The 17,616-nt window shown below is 31.2% G+C and overlaps 3 protein-coding genes; all 3 read right to left on the bottom strand.

Moving 5' to 3' along the window:
- Window positions 1-10,196: 10,196 nt before the first annotated feature.
- Window positions 10,197-11,497, bottom strand: GSBLH_T00004159001 (uncharacterized protein; the record flags this gene model as incomplete). XM_013043012.1 has 2 exons in its annotated part: window positions 11,301-11,497; window positions 10,197-11,269 (listed from the first exon to the last, which is right to left on the bottom strand). The coding sequence occupies exons 1-2, from the start codon at window positions 11,437-11,439 to the stop codon at window positions 10,197-10,199; spliced, it is 1,212 nt and encodes a 403-aa protein (XP_012898466.1). The 5' UTR covers window positions 11,440-11,497.
- A 2,246-nt stretch (window positions 11,498-13,743) lies between these two features.
- On the bottom strand, window positions 13,744-14,412 carry GSBLH_T00004158001 (uncharacterized protein). XM_013043011.1 has 1 exon: window positions 13,744-14,412. The coding sequence occupies exon 1, from the start codon at window positions 14,290-14,292 to the stop codon at window positions 13,801-13,803; it is 492 nt and encodes a 163-aa protein (XP_012898465.1). The 5' UTR covers window positions 14,293-14,412; the 3' UTR covers window positions 13,744-13,800.
- A 3-nt stretch (window positions 14,413-14,415) lies between these two features.
- GSBLH_T00004157001 (uncharacterized protein) lies at window positions 14,416-14,969 on the bottom strand (the record flags this gene model as incomplete). Its single annotated transcript, XM_013043010.1, has 4 exons — window positions 14,416-14,448; window positions 14,483-14,566; window positions 14,599-14,630; window positions 14,945-14,969. The coding sequence occupies 4 exons, from the start codon at window positions 14,967-14,969 to the stop codon at window positions 14,416-14,418; spliced, it is 174 nt and encodes a 57-aa protein (XP_012898464.1).
- Between the last annotated feature and the right edge of the window lie 2,647 nt (window positions 14,970-17,616).

Raw genomic sequence — 17,616 nt, 5'->3', positions numbered from 1 at the left:
CCGACATAAAAGTATAATAGAGATTGCATTCATTCTTTATTAGAGTTCAAATTCAATAAAAGAGTATCATAAGGCAGTATTACATATTTCTTTATATTCCACAGTAATGTGTATAATACAACATATACTCTTCTTATTGAATATACAGATAGTATTACGTTATTTCTGTCCTTTCCTAATAATTTCAATAATGGTGATTCGCTAATTATGTTTTTTGCAATTTGTACTAGGTGTGCTAGTATGTGGCATTTTTATTCCGTAAATTGCAGTTATTACATTAAATAACTCAAAAAAAATGATTATCCTATACTACTCATCACATAATTACTTGAAAGAATATGGTTATTATTCAATTAATATTTGCTAGAACGATTTTTGTTAACATGCTTTTTATTGTTTAGAATGCCTTATTATACTGAATAGACGTATTATTATATAGTTTCAATAATAGGGGAAAATAACCATATATTTAAAGAAAAAATGGAATGATAATAATCATGCATACTATTGCCATAAACTACCAGATTATTAGGCAACTATCAATTGCTGTAAAAAACATAAGCATTTAAAACAGGAAATTTACAAAATACTAATACTTTATAAAGGTAATTCAATAAATTAATAATTTAGTGTTTTATGGCGTACTCCTCACACTGCCCTGAATTATTCTATTCATAATAATTGAAACATATGAGGATATTTCGATTCACTTTTAAATGTTAATGGATCAATTCTATTTCGTAATTCATGATTATTATTGTGGTTTATTGTTGTATTGCAACAAAATATATAGTTTTTTATATGAGAATATGATATAAAATTACTGCATTATGCGGATGATTGGTGAAAACGAATGACATAGCAATTCCTGAAATCCCAAGTCTTACCTTCAAGCTATGAATGTAACATGGCCACAATTCTTTTCATGTCTTCAGTATATTTTGTCAAAGTGTGAGTTATTTCTGTGGGTTGGTTGTATCTAATATTCTTTTTGAAATGTGCTATTCGCAATAAATGAATTGGGACACTACTTCCAAATCCGCAGTTATGACAATCATGCACATAAAAATAGCCTTCAGCTCTTGTGTCAATAACTTGTTTTCGCCTTCCTGAATATTTGTTATCCATGCGTATAATATAATCATCAAACAGTGTACCATTTCCCAGTGAGTATTCCCTAGTGGCATTTCCCAGATACAAATAGGATTGTGTCTACATAATAAACGGAAATAATCATTACAGCTAAAGATCTTTTACTTGGGTTTAGTTCATAAACCATACGAATGGCTGTATACAAATCATAGGGATATTGCTCACTATAAAAGTATTCATCCACATCCTGCGAAATGATGTATTCGAAATAGTTACGATGCCTGTAATAACAACTATTTATTTGGCTACCTTGAATAGAACGCTGATATGATCCATATGTCATTGTTAATGGCCAAGGATATTCATAAAGAATAATATATCCACTTTTAATCTCTTTTTTTAATGCAGTTTTGAAAATATCACAATTTATAGCACAATACAAAATGACATTATCGACTTTTTGTAGTATATAGTATGCTAAGAATGATTTGATCTCATTAATTGTATTGTAATTTGAAATATAGGCACAAATAGCAAGCTTTCTCTTTGGTTGGTAAATAAGAGCTTTGTAGGGTAGATTTTGATAGCTTACATTTACTGAATTATCATATAATGATATGGTTCCAGATATTGGTAATTGTGGCACTTGATATTTAAGAACTCTTAAATGGATTTCTTTGACCTCTATAAAACAATTATAATATTTCGTACGTCCAACGAATAATAAAACATTAACACTTCTCAACCCTTTATATTTGATATCCTTTGCATTTCCGTTGTTTACAATAACAATGATTTCCCATGAATTGTTTCTCTTTGATACTACAATGTCATTAACCAATGGAATGTCAGTGTTATTTTGAGCCTGGCGCAGCCTCTTAGCAAAATCATAGTCCACAAATAGCTTTTTTCTACGAATATTATAATTGTCTGTAGTGTTAACATCAAATGAGTAACTGGCAATATTCCTTTCAGAAGCAACATCACTAATACTTGTAATTACACTATTTTGGCTGTTGGTGTTTTGAACTGAATAAGCAGTGTTGTTAGTACCGAATGATGCAGAACGTCTTCTTTCCAGTTCAAAAGTTCTTTTGATTGAATCATCAAAATATGTGGAGGTAACGAAGATATAAGATATTTGGGAACACGTTATTATCGTGTAATACAAATACCTAATATTAAAAAAGCTAGTAAAAAAACAATATAGATAATAATATCATCACGTAGGAAATAACAACGACTTAATAATAAAACAATTTCAAAAAAGTATAAATCTAATAATCTTTCCAATAATTATATAACAATGTTTCTCGTAAGTAATTATTTAGTGCTGATATAATTTGATTATCCTAAAGTGTTTTCCTCGTTGCTTTCTGTATGTATTTCAAAAAAAAGGCATATGAAAGCAACTATGACAAACGTATCTTGCATAATATTAAAGATGAATATTCCATTGTAATTAAGGAAAAATACAAAATGGGATAGCAAGATATTAATATTATTTCGTTTGTTACCAAGTTGTCATTATATGAATATTATTTTATTGATTGTCAGCGATATGTGCATATGTTGTAGTACATAAATCAAATGTTCAAAGCAACAAGCAAAATATCGATACATTTCTGGCAAACCAAAATAAAACGGGAATCTCAAATATACAAATAATCACACATATGTGTAATACTTGACAATTGATTCAGGGTATATCTACTAAGTAAGGTTATATGTTATATTATACTAAATAGAAAATAAAGGTTGCATACCTGATCCAATTTTACCAATTAACAAAATAAATATGAATGTATATCCTATCGATAATAATATTGCTTACCGGATCGTTAAAAGAACAAATAGAAATTATTATGAGTAGCGGACAACTAATAGTATAAAAGCAAAATATTATAGCTATGTTCATTTGTTAATCAAATACAGCAAAATATAAAAAATACCTATCGTGTGTATGTAAAATAAGACATTTTACCTATTTTCGTGATATACATATGGAAGGCTCTATGTTATCTCTATATAAAACAAGATGATAACACTACCCGCAATAGAATATAGTATATATTACAAGCATATTACATGTAGCAATCTTTAACAATGAGTGTACTTATCCATTATTCCGATAAATATAAAAGCCTTCGAAATTACCAATAAACTGCATTATATCCAATCAAGAAATTGATGTTATGTATTGCTAATAAAGGTTTATGTTATGAATAATAAATTCATCATATGTCTTTTGTTATCAAATCATATTTGTATTCAATACTTTTTCTTTTTAACCAATTATTACAATAGTTATTAACCATATGGAACAAAATGCTGAGGTGCAGATATTAAACCCAATCAATAAAAAGTAAATCTGAAAGGTACTTTCTACAATCTGTATAATAAATGAGGTGAAACTAGACACAAATGTCTATTTGAATTGGATAAGGTATCTCTTGTGTAAAATATAAGGTCGCTGTAATATCACAATTATAAATATTCACAAATCATAATATTGAATACATACAAGAAAGACAAATTGATAAAAGTACCATACAAATTGAAGAATATGATAGTAATATATTAATTGAGATACTTATAAGGATTCTGATAAGGTTCTCAACTGTTATTCCTATTGGTGAGTACCTATTCTATTTGCATTAATCACTTACAAGCATTATTTGAAATAGTAACACTAAACTCACACATGGTTCTGTGTGTTCGCCATTTCTTTTCATAAGCATAATTTTACAATTATTGTTTTTCAGAACAAGTAAATAAGCAATTTAGTATAAACCATTTTTATCAAAGTAATTTAAATATGAAACATCGGATTAGACAATTACTTACCTAATAATTCTATATATAAAAATGTAGTGGATCTTTTATAACGCACCCACCTATAATAATAATACAATATATATTACTAGACATTGAATGAAATAAGTTTTGTCGTTTCTTTTCTATTGTAAATATAAGTAAATTTCTTGCTTACTAATATCGATCTTATAATATATATTACCTTCGATCAATTTTCAAACAATATTCATTGTATTGTGCTATGTTATTCTAATCTAAAAACTATATTTAATATTTATTCGTACATTAATTTCGTCTCATGATAATAAATCGGGAAGTAATTGTATTTAAAATGTGATTATGTAATTCTTATATTGCTGTATATTTGCTTGGATGGGTGATCTATTATAATACAATCGATTCATTTTTCTTTATACGTAAAATTATAATATGCTTAATATGGAGGTTTGACCGTTGCGATTCCTCATTCTATTAAGGTGAGATCGACTAATTCTCAGAGTAGTATTCCTATATATCGCATTACATGCATAGTTTTGTCGCATAAAACTATTAGCCATTACATGTCTCAAGAATTAACTAGCATACGTGATGGTCATAGTGAGCACTCAATAAATGAATTATTTAGTAAATCATCAGATCCATTTCAGATCCAGCCAATACCTCCCTATTATGATTTTGATTCTACTGCTCAAAGGCCAATAACAAAAACAAATAGCATAAATAATATTCATCATATCGATTATTTACGAAACTCATTCGATGTTTCTATTCCATATACTGAACCACAATTAAGAGAAGCTGCTAATCGGAGTATTAACTTTTCAACTTCTCATACCAAAAGAAATCGCTCTGAATTCTATACAGCCGATCCCAATTACAAATCACATAAGGCTCCTCTTTTGATGGATGGATTCACATATTGTGAAGGATCTAATCTTATGGTTGAAGTTATTTTCAATTTGAAGTACATGTATGATGTGGTAGATAAAGAGATAGTAAAAGCGAGTATAAAAGATACTTGGATTTGTATTCATCATGGAATGACCGTACAAAGTGACTATCCTCCAGATCCACACAAGCATATAATTATTGCTGTATTTAATTTCACTAACCAATGTTCTACAGCAAATGATTATCATTATGAGATTCAAGCAATTGAAGGCAAATACTACTATTCGTTGAATCTTGACTTTCTTCCATATTTCCAAACTCAACGCTATTATATTTCTATGTGTATATTTATTAAGAAAGCGCCTGAGAAGCAAGTCATAGCATTTATCAACCATTACTTCTTTCATGGAATACAACATTTTGTATTTAATATCAATGGAAATCTGGACTATTGGTCCAAAGTATTAAGGAAATATAGCGATCATGGAATAGTTGATATTGTTGATTTTGTATATCCGAGCCCAAAAGGATTCTATGAACAACAAGTTGTAATGAATAGCTGTAATCGTCGTTTTCGATATGCAACACAATTTATGATTCAATGCGATGTTGATGAATTCTTTTTACCATTAAATCCAAAATGGAGAATAGTAGATGTTGTTCGATTCTATGATTTCGTATATCCGGATATGGATGCATATAGTGTATATGATAGTAAACAGACTAATGATTAGGTACGCAACAACTTTTATGCTTGTGATTATAATCCAATGAATTGGAATACTACAATGCAAATAGAAAAGGTGTGTGGCTATCGATCTCAAAACGTTACAATAAATGCAAGACAAAAGTCCATAGTGCGAACACGAACAGTTAAATACAGTCAAGTTCATGATATTAGTCTAGGAAAGAGCTTGTACATAAATCACACTTCAGATATGGTCATGATTCATTTCAAAGGGGCATGTAAACAAAAGTATCCAACCCCTATAGTTAATAATCCATTTGTGAGGCATTCTCTGAATAAAGAATTGTTTGGGTAATTTGTTTATTCAAAACCTGACTATTATGTTATATATTTCAATATGATATATGGATATCGTACACGGCTATTATACAGAGAGATTATTTGTACTGTCCTTATATAATAGAGAATTCAAATGAACTAATAATAACTCTTTATTGTTGAATCGGAAAAGGCAAATTGGTGTTTTGATAATAATGGCTAATATAGTGAAATAGAGGCATTGCTAAACAATGGCTCTAAAATGTATCACAAAGTAATACAGTCTTGTTTGATAGTAATATAAGGTATTGTGTCAAGAATAGTTTGAAAAAAAGAGAAGAGAAAATTATCCTTATTCCTTACGACATTCGATCATATAAATCATAAAGATAATTATATTCAAGCATACATAGTATTCAAATTGCTAATTGGCAACAATAGTTTATCATTCCAATAATAACATAATAACGAAAAACCGATATCAATCATTTATTGTAAATTCATCTATTACAGGCCAGTTCTTATCATAATTTAGCACTTTCTTATCATAGTCTGAGATCAATACCGATTTTTCTTATTAAGTAACAATATGGATGAGACTGTGTCAGGTCAACCTTATTTTCTGTGTATACAAAAAAGCAATGTATTATAGAATAATAGCTTGAAATAGTTGCTTAATGGATATAAGGTGCTAATAGATAGTAAAATGAAGATATCATCTATCTTCCAGATTCACAGTACATAAATAATAGAGACGGAAGCAATTAGATTGAAGAAATCATTTATGTATCAAAACAATAATAATGGTAAATAAAGTCTATAATCATATATATATTTATTGAAAGAAGAGTACCAAGCTTTGTTGAATCGTTTCAAAAATTATGGATGCATAAAGGGATTTGTATCGTATAGTAAAAATAGTCAATTTCGATGCAGATAAATATTTGTATAATATGTCATATTGGTATATAGGATAAGGAAAAATACAATTATAATGTGTGTTTTTGAATTGTATCGTATTATTGATATTAGTGATTTTGAAAACAATAAAATGCGTTAAAATAAAATCATAACAATTATCATACTAATATTGGCATTGGAAAACGAAAATAATAATAATAATAATAAATATGAATTTGTTCTTTTCAAAAGTATGAACATATTTTAACCCAGAATAATTACTTACCAACTGTAAAACAAAAGAAATATAATATATCAACACAAGTATGGAAAACATGAATTGAAAGAAAGAACGCAAATATATAAATTGTAAGTCTAATATAGTGCGTATTTCATTACACATAATAAAGCACTATATATTTACATCATAAATCATAAATAATATTGCTTGTGTATGGGATATACTCCGATGACTATAAATAAAAGCAGGAAAAAGGATATATATTTTTTTATCGCATATACTCATTCTAGATAATAACTATATTATTGACATTTTGAGGTAGTTGCCAGAATACACGAAAAAACAAATAATTATATACAATTTTTATTTTTCCAGTATATAATAATTCTATATATATTATGATAAATGCCTTTTTTCTTATTCTGAATTACCTCTATTTTCTTTTTCTATTATCAGAAATATATAGTTTGCAAACCAATCAGAAAGGAATTGCTTTGAGTCAATATCAAGTAAGCATTCTTTCAATACCTTACTTTCAGATAAATGAAAACAAAGAATATATAATGCTCACTTATAGAGTAATGGCACATCGATTAAATATAAGAGATAATAATAATAATATTAATCATAAGTTTATTCAGAGCCAGGCAGATAATAATAATAATGATGCAAAACATGATCAAGTTTATCAAGAAAGGTATGTAGAATATCAATTCGGAGTAGGAGGGTTGGCTAATAAAATCTTTGGGCTTGTTTCAAGCTATATTATAGCTGCCCTGCTAAATGCCACATTTATACGTATTCATTTATAATAATTTGCATAATAGTACCATTCAATGACACAAGACAATTATTTACAATTACTGGACTAAATGATAAACCAGTCTTGTATGAAAGACCAAGTAATTTAGGAAAGCCATACTACTTTGAACAGTTCAATCTCTGTTTTACTGGAAATTCGGATGCTGTTAAAAACATGAAAGTATATGATATACCTGCAATATTTACTAAACCTTATATCATAATTAAAACTAACTGCCCATTGTTTGCGTGGCTTCCATATAATACTAACACATACCAAGCTCTTATACGACTTGGTTTTTTGGAAAACAGACCCTATGAATCAGCTCATCCATCTGTCCATGGATATTATGCACTATCTTATGTCATGAGAAATCATTTCATTTTCACAGATGATTTTATAGAAAGAGTTCATAAAAGAAGGAAAATACTACAAGATGGGAATTGTATAAGTTTTCATATGAGAATGGGTGATAAGAAATCAGATTTCAAAGAAACAAGATCATTTATATATGAAAATGATTTACTGTCGTTCATTAATTGCCCAGTTGTAAATGAACACCCAAGTGCTCCAATATTCGTTTCTTCAGACTCGAGTTATGCTAAAGAAGTAATAATGAATAATACGCAAAATCATCGAGTTATTACCTATAACCAGAAAGCTATTCATTCTGGCACGTTTTCTTTTGGAAAAGGCTTTAATTCGACTGCGAATACATTTTTGGATTTAGTGACATTAGGATCATGCAAAGAATTTGTGGGAACATATGCGAGTACATTTTCTATCCTTGCAGCATCTTTTACCGGAAAAGTGCCATATTTAGTCACACGTAATTCCACATGTTTCAAACCCACTGATTACTTCTATTTATTATAAATGGCTACCTGTTTTTGTTTACAAATATAATTACTTGTTATTATTGCTGTATAAGAATAACAAAATATACAATGATGTAGTGTGCTTTTTTGTATAATTGATTCTCATAATACAGGCAACAAATAACCATATATTAGAAAATGAAAACAGTATTTTCTATTTCTTATTATTTACTATGGGGAATAGTAAGCTAGTAAACCTTTATTACATGATCTACATAATATGTAAATGAACTGGTTTTAATAGTGTAATATAACGGTTTTTTATTTTCGAAAACAACAGTACAACCATCATAATGGTTCCATATTTATAAATAATAGAATTATACGATAATACAAAATACAAATTAACAACACAAAAATCATAATTCGAAAATAATACATCTGATCAAATGTACATTTGAATATTACTTTACTTAAATTATGACAGTACAACAGCAAAGGATCAGCCTGATTGCAATTAGAGAATGACTTTTAGAATATTCAATAGTTGTTACAGGATTACTCTATATATTGTTTTCACAACTCATATATTAATATCAAAAGTGTATATTATCGCATTAACTAGTTTTGATAATTAATAATTGAGGTAATAGAATTGTTGCATATATTCAGTTGTTGTGTTTTTTTATTTATACTTTATTTTTAAAAAGAAATAAGGCGCAGCCACAGGTAAATGTAAATTGCTGTTGTAAAGTGTTTTCTAACGCAATATTATTATCATTACATTTATTCACCAATATTAAACTCAAATCCATTAATTATCTTATTCAAATAGTATTTCAACAGTACTGGCATATAATCATAAATAAAGAAATGAGGTAGTCGTACACAAAAACTTATCTATTTTTATGATATGGATGATATTTCGAAATGATTTTCAAAAAGTGACTGTAGGTTCCTTAATCTTGATGGAAACTAGTCTAAAATGGGAAAATACCTATTTTATGATTGATATCGTATTTAATAATTCGTTTTGCATGGAATGATTCTTCTGGCAGAAATACGCTATTTTTGACCATTTGCCAGTGCAATTCGAATATCAAAAATACTTACTCAACATTATATCCAAAGATCATTTGATCGAATGTAGTTAGGAATGAAAACCATTTTAGATTCTTTCATATTTCAAACTATTGTTGCCATGACTTATCATATTCAAACATTATTTTTTGGATTTTGGATACAGCGTACATTCTTATTTTTGCAAATACAAATATAGTACTCTCAGTATTTTCACTTGTGATAGTAATTCAATTTTTATGTGTTCTTATAAACGTCTATTTTGTATTTTTCCAATAAGAGTAATAACCTCCTTTACATTTATATGTGTATTTTTATTATTATACTTATTATGATTTTATAACAAAACCACTATTGTAAAAATGGCTATTAAATATTATTCCAGGAGTTATATCTTAGGCATAGTACTTTCAATATGTTCTTATGTATGATAATTCATTTTATAAAGTGACGAAATAAAATCAATAATATTCTGTAAAATAAACGCTACTTATTTCTTATTTCCTTTTTTGTGTTTTTTCTTAAATACCAACAAACAATGCCAATCCTCTAGCTTTGTGGTACCCATTCTTCATCCACCGGACGAGATACAAATTTATAGTTTATAGGTGTATACGAAATATTGGTGGTTTTGTAATATCTATTTTCGATTTTTATTTGATATGTATTTTGTATACTTAAAAAATAGTTGTTTAGAATCTTTGTACAAAACTTTTCATTGTTTCCTCGTTCTTGCCGTAATGCTGGTAATGCCTGGTATTTTGCATCCATTGATTTGATAGTGCCAATATTGTTCACCAATGCTGATAGAACAGCTTGGTCTTGTCTATGATTTGTCATATTCGATCCTTGTGGAGATATGCACCTCTGTGTATAAGCACATTGTTGATATGGTATTATCACTCTGTTTATGACAGTTTTATTGGACCAATCAGTAATCAAATGACCGCCACAACCCATTCTCCATTTTGGGTCAAATGAGTCAATAAAATGGTTTTGCTCTAAAAACTTGATCGTAGTAATATGTGTCCATTTTCCTGCACCACCACCAGATACAGGAGTATAGATTCCTTCAAGACGAGCATTTGTCACTTCTCTGCTGATTCCATCTCGGATAAGACTTCCTCCATCAATCCAAAATGTTATTGCTTTCCACGAAAACAAAGCATCCATGTAGGACACAACTTTCCAAGTATAACCACCACGCTGATCCTTATTCTCAAACAGGTTCATCCATTTGGGAAAAGAACTCCAATTGAATTTGCGATATGCGATAAACCCAGTGGATTTCATTTTCTTCTGAATCTCATGAATTGTTTCGAAATGAGCAAACAACTTCTCCTTCAATTCAGGTGATAAACCTAAATCAATATACATATATGAGGCATAAGGATCTGCCAAAACCATAGAATACAGACAATTAAAGGAACCATAACCATGATTATCTGATGCCCCTGTCATCATCAATACATCTGAAGTGTGTAAATGATAGGTGGGAATATCTCCAGTTAGAAGAAATGGTAATGATTTATTTGCAATTCCATAGTTCTCGTAGTGTGTTGAAACGTCTGATACTAATTGATTGAAAGGAACAGGATACTCAATATCGTCATAGTCATATTCTATACAATCATAAGAATGGCAATGCACTACGATTTTTGGAACAGCATCCAAATCTTGGCAGCTTTACAGGGTAGGAAACAATATCATTTACTTTATACAGTGTTTGTACTGTCGAGCCATATACTTCTTTTGCTTCTTTACTTTTCCTTATAGTGGAAAGTATGTACATATATACAAAGAATGAGCAAAAGGAAAGTGCATAAAATATAAAATGCATGCTACTTTCTTGTAAAAAAGAATTTGAACTTTTTAACATATCTTGTTATGATCTATAATGCCATTTGATGTTATGCTATGAATGCATAATACTTTATGCATTTGATTCATTTTAGGCTTGTATTATTTGGACATTTGTAAGTATGACAAACAACCAAAATATCATTTTAGTAAAGTAGTATTGAGTCATATTACTTGTACATTGTCATACAAATGAGTGAAATATAGAGATGAATCAAGTTGTTACTAATTACTTGTACAGCGAAAACTATTCGTAAGCAAATGTTACAAAACATTCTCCATATTGTTCTAAATTAGTCTTGATATTATTATTATTACGTCAGTATCAGCAAACACAATGAAGTACTATAATGATGTGTTGTCGTATAGATTTCCTTTTTTGTGTATAATATAGATGAGGGAGTTCGGCAACTGCAAGCTATTGTCGTCGATCGATCGATCAATCTTCATCTCCTCCCTGTTCATGTTTGTATCGAAAGCAATTTGCTGGTCACTTGTTTACAGCTCTATCAGAGTTGGAATACCGTCGATAACCCCGAAAGAGTCGGTAGAAGACAGCTGCAGTTACCCTCTACCGTCTGATCTCTTCCTTTCTATGTGAAATGGATGATTCATCACGCTGAACAAGATATTCGGAGCCGCAATCCTCCCACCCCGCTGTCTGCTTTGATTTCAAAACCATTATCGCGAGTTCAGCTATACGAAGAATCGAGACATACTCGCATCGAATCCTTAAAGATTTCACCTGTCAATCTGTCAATCTCTCTGGCTTTGGGATCCCAGTCTATGTCCTCGAGTTATGACTATTTCACTATTCAGGATTTGAAGTGTGTTTTCCCACAGATCAGAAGTATCGATGAACGATATCTTCGACGAATCAGCTATGTGCTTTCTCAGCTATTGTCCACCTATCGCAAGTCCTTGCTGTTCAGTCTTCTCTTTATCGGTTTGGAGAGCAAAACACCTGACAATCTCTATCGATTCGTTTCTTCCTTCTATCAAAACATCAAAACGTTGGGAGAGAATGTGATTACCGCTTTATCCAATTGCACATTGTCACTTGTTCGCATGCTTTCCTATGTGAGCGAGTACATCGATGCACAGATCGTGAATATATCTCTGTCTGGAATCGATGCAATGATGGATTTCACAAGTTGGCTCTACATATTCTTCCAACAAGTGAACGTTTTAGCGATTCCACACACGCTCCATGGGGAAATCACACTGCAAAGTCCCTACATCAAATCGAAAAAGCGTTATTCCTTGTTTGGAAGACTGTGGAATCAGAATTCAACATTGATGTGGTATATGATAGGAACGATCGGAATGATCTCGCGTCCTCTGAAAATGGTTCTCTTCGATTTCCAAACAATGCGACATTATCTTGACGGTGAACAAGTCAACAAAACGCGAGCCAAACCTCCCAATGTAGCGATTGAAGGCATTGTAATGGTAAGAATTTGAATTGGATTTGATTCATTGTAGCCTTTTGATGAAATTTACAGCAAAGGACGTGAGTTGTTGACTCGTGTAGAAGATGGAAGACTGTATTTCGGTGTATTGTTTAGGCAATGCGTACATATTAACGACAAGGAATCATTTACTGATTGTTCAAGAGAAAATATCGGAGATTGTTTTACGATGCTGTGTGGCTTTCGATGAATGCTGCAAGGTTTATTGTTGGAGGAATGTGGATACGAACAATGTGGAGTTGTGTTTTGTGTGTATGAAGAATTGTTCGTTGTTCAAGAGTCGATGGGATCGGATTCAGCTGAAATTGGAAGAAGAGTGTGTGAATATGGGGAAGAGTGAAGACACTGAGAAGAGGTGTGAGAAACTGATTGGTATCATCGAGAATGAGAGAAGAAATCACAGTTATAGTAAGTTTTGGAGAGGAGGAATGAGTTATAGTTTGGAGATATCAATATTCGTTGAATACATTAGTCCAGTTGGAGTGACTTGTTTGTTGAAGAGTAAATGAATGTTGTGTGTGATGATTTGATGAAATAGAAAGAAATGGAATGATTTGATTTGATTTGATTAGGAGTGAAAGAACAGATGATTCTTCACAGAATGAATGAATGATATTGATGATTCTATCTTATGCAATCATTATCGATTGTCTTAATGTAGTTCAATGCACACTTGGTATAAGAAATCCTTGCCAATGGTTTCATTCCATCTTGATATTTCACCAAACATCCATCCACACACACAGTATTCGAACAAACACTCCACCAATGACGATTCCACCCTTCCTTCCTTCCTTTCTTCATGTAGCCTCACAATCAGCTTAGAGAGAAGCTCTCTTGGCCTTCTCAGCAGCGATGGCAGCGGCACGAATGCTCAGCTTGCGCTGAGTCTTCAGTCCCATGATACCGCCACCCCACTTCTTGTTCTCGGCGTACTTGGTGGTGAAGCTCTCCTGCAGCGAGTTCAGCGCCGCCTCGTCCTCAGGGTTCACTCCCGTCAGACACACGCAAGTAGCGGTCTTCTGGTGCACCAGAGCGCCCAGACGGCCCTTGCCGCTCACGATCGCGTACGCAACGCCCATCTTGTGGCACAGAGCGGGCAGCCACATCACCAGCTCCAGGGGATCCACGTCGTTGGCAATCAGAACCAGCTTGGCCTTCTTGCGCTCCACCAGCTTCGTCACGTTGTCCAGACCGTACTTCACAACCAGAGCACGCTTCTCCTCCACGGGCTTGCCCTCAGCCTTCGCCTTGGCAGCAGCCTCCAGACGAGCCTTCTTCTCGGCCTCCGTCTCAGGAGCGTACTTGTTCATCAGACGGAACACCTCAGCAGCCTGGTTCTTGTCCAACACATGGCTGAACTGGTTCACGGTGGGAGGAACCTTCAGACGCTGGCTCAGAATCTTACGCTGTCTCTGGATGATCACATAACGAGACTACTTCAGGAATCGGGAGAGATCCTTCTTAGGCTATGAAATTAGGCCGAACGGAGCGCTATCGTACCAGAACATCTCCTCCAATGCGGAAGTTCTTGGGAGTAGCAGCAAAGATGGGAATTATAGATTTAGCAGAGTCCTTAGCCTTAGTCTGGACATTAGAGATAGAAGCGAGCAAAATACCGAAGACATAGCTTGAATCGTCAATGAAATAACTGGGAGAATTAGAAATCAACTATTCATCAACATAATATATAGAATCAACAACAAAACTAAGGTCATAGCATTCTCTACCAGATCTTTAGAGTTTCAATAGGGTAGTAGCATTCACAAGTATAATCGAAATGACATCATTTGATGTACATATTCTAAGAGAACATTCCATAGATTTACAGCAAGACAGAATACAAGAAAATTCCAGGAAGCTGCTAAGCACTTTTCATGTGATTTAGAAGAGCAGCGACTGCAACTTGAAATTCTCGAAGAATTGTATCTCAAAATGGAATCGCTTATAATAAATGTGTTCTACAACTATGGAAATCTTCCTTATCCATTTTTCTAATTTCGGCAATCATGCTCTTTCTATTGATGTATTCATAATATAACAAACCAATCGATCAAATAATGATAATATGATATTCGAAATTATGAATTGAAACAAACATACCAATATTTCCAAAATAAATCTGTTCTTGGTTTCTTATTGTAATCTACATCCCATTCAAGTTTGGGTGCTTCATAAGGATAAACGGCTTTCTTCATTTCTGCACTAGATGTTATAACATTGACTCCTTTGGCTGTGGTATTGCATGTGCCGCTTAAGAACCATGCTCTAGGTTTATTTATTAGTTCTCTATCTTTTCCATTCATTATTTCACATTGATTTGGACTTCCATGAATCCATCGTAAAGGACCTGTCGCAACCACTGAACTCCTGTAACAACGAGCAGGACCTGAAAATACTCCCTTTTCCGTAATGCCATGGGAAGCCCAAAAATAGTTACTGCTCAACCATCTAAATGAAAACAACTTGTCTCGGTATTCTTTCATGGTTGTATGCATCGGACTTTGATCATCAAAAATGTGTTTTCGTGCTTGGAGTTTATAAGTTCTTATCCAAAATTCATAACTTCCTTTTCCCCATTTTGATAATACGGCTCCTCCAGAAGGATAAGGTCCACGGTTCACTCTACAAGAAAACGATATATCAATATTGGATTTTTTGAATTGATCAAAGATATCTGTATAGGACTTATTATCACAAGGATAAACATGAGTATCCGTGATAAAAGAATAATTGAATGGAAGATAAGCATTGTACAACACACGAGTGAGCCATTGCTTGCTACTGGTTTGCACCACATCTTCATTATGAACTGGGACAATCACATCAATTAGCTTTGCAGTTGATGCAAGTATGTCACAGTTAGTAACTACAGCAATTTTGGCATTAGGATCTTTTGCCTTAACAGCTGCACTATTCCTTTCCACCTCCTTTAGATATCTTGGATTTTCACCACATCTGTTTTGAGTATACAAGTAATAAACAATCCCTCGTTCCATAATTGGTGGTCGCGGATTAGGAAACGATTTGTGGACAAACAAAGATTGGATTTGTCTATAATCATCAAATATAAATTTACAAATACAATTTAGGATAGCACTGAGTAGAATGAGCATATTCTGGATAGACTAACGTAGAATTGCAAACGTTGCTTTGATTAGTATGCGTATTATTGTATGATATGCCTGTAGTTATTCCATTCGTTATTGAATTAGTATTAATTGATTCCTTGATAGGCAGTATTTCTTTGTCATTTTCTTTCAGAGATTGATTGAAATAAAATGAATAATACTGACATAATATAGTAAATATAAACGAAATAGATAAAATAATTCTAAACATTAAAGTAATTATATATGACTTTTTTATTCTACAGAAGGAAAAGAGTGTGTGTAATAAGTGAAAAATGATAAATTAAAAAGTATATCCCTATTGATTCACTGTAACGCAATAAGTAAATATTAGTATTACCTACGTAATCTGTTAGGTAATACTAATTGTATTATACATACATTGCATATGTAATTTGATGAGTGTGCTATTGGCCACATTGTTGTAAAAGTACTATACAAAAATAGAGTTTTTAATTGTAAAAAAATAAGAATTTATATATATTGGTATGAAGGCCAATTACAGATAAACAAGTCGTAATGACTCAAAAATGAAAAAGAACAAACAAGTAAATTGTTTTCTAAGCATAGTAAGAATATGACCACAATTTTTATCTTTTTTTCTGGTGTAAAATATACTATTCCATATACTAATAATATATATGTAAATCAATTTAAAGAGATTAGAAACAATACACTTAAGGAATATATAAAAATACCAACTACGTATTATTATTATTTAATACAGTTTTATAGTGATAATTTACAGATGAGATGACTCTATTCAGCACTATTTTAGTGTATGAAAAAACTATCTACATATTTTCAAAAAATAACAATAGGCATATATTAATATTCTATTTTTATTCTCTCTGCTGTAAAATACATGTGGTGCTTCAACGCTTACAAATTAATGCCTATTTCATACCAATATGTAAACATGAATATATGCATTTGTAACTACTAGATAACACTTATGTACCCTTGTTATTCTATTCATACTTTTTTGTAATCCAAAAAAATAATGGTTCATCTAATAATCAATCAGAATAAATATGTAATTTCTTTCAGAAACTATTTTTATTTTTATATACTACTGATTCTCCAGCGAGCATACTAAAAGTGTTATTTTACTAGCCTGATGATATAATTACTTGATGTGGAAATACATATACGAAAGCACAATTATTATATAGAAATTAAATGAATATCGAAAAATATACGTTATAATTATATACTTACTATGAACTAAAATTAAAGATTGACATACAAAGAATACATTTTTCTATTTTTTTCTATACATATATAAATACATATTTTACATGCATATATATTATTTTAACATATGTATATAATATAAATATTATACAATTTCATTTTCTTATTAGGGCATATATTAGGTTATTATATTAATATCATTCATAGATAATAGTTTTATTATCACATACTATAATATATATTTATATATTACAAAATAACCATTTCGGTTGATATCATGAAGTAAGCAGACATGCACGTGTCACATGT

This window comes from Blastocystis hominis (genome assembly GCF_000151665.1).
Source record: "Blastocystis hominis, Singapore isolate B (sub-type 7) whole genome shotgun sequence assembly, scaffold_5".
NCBI lineage: Eukaryota > Bigyra > Opalinata > Blastocystidae > Blastocystis > Blastocystis hominis.
Note: the sequence above shows the minus strand (reverse complement) of the source record. Positions and strands in the feature narration are given on the sequence as shown.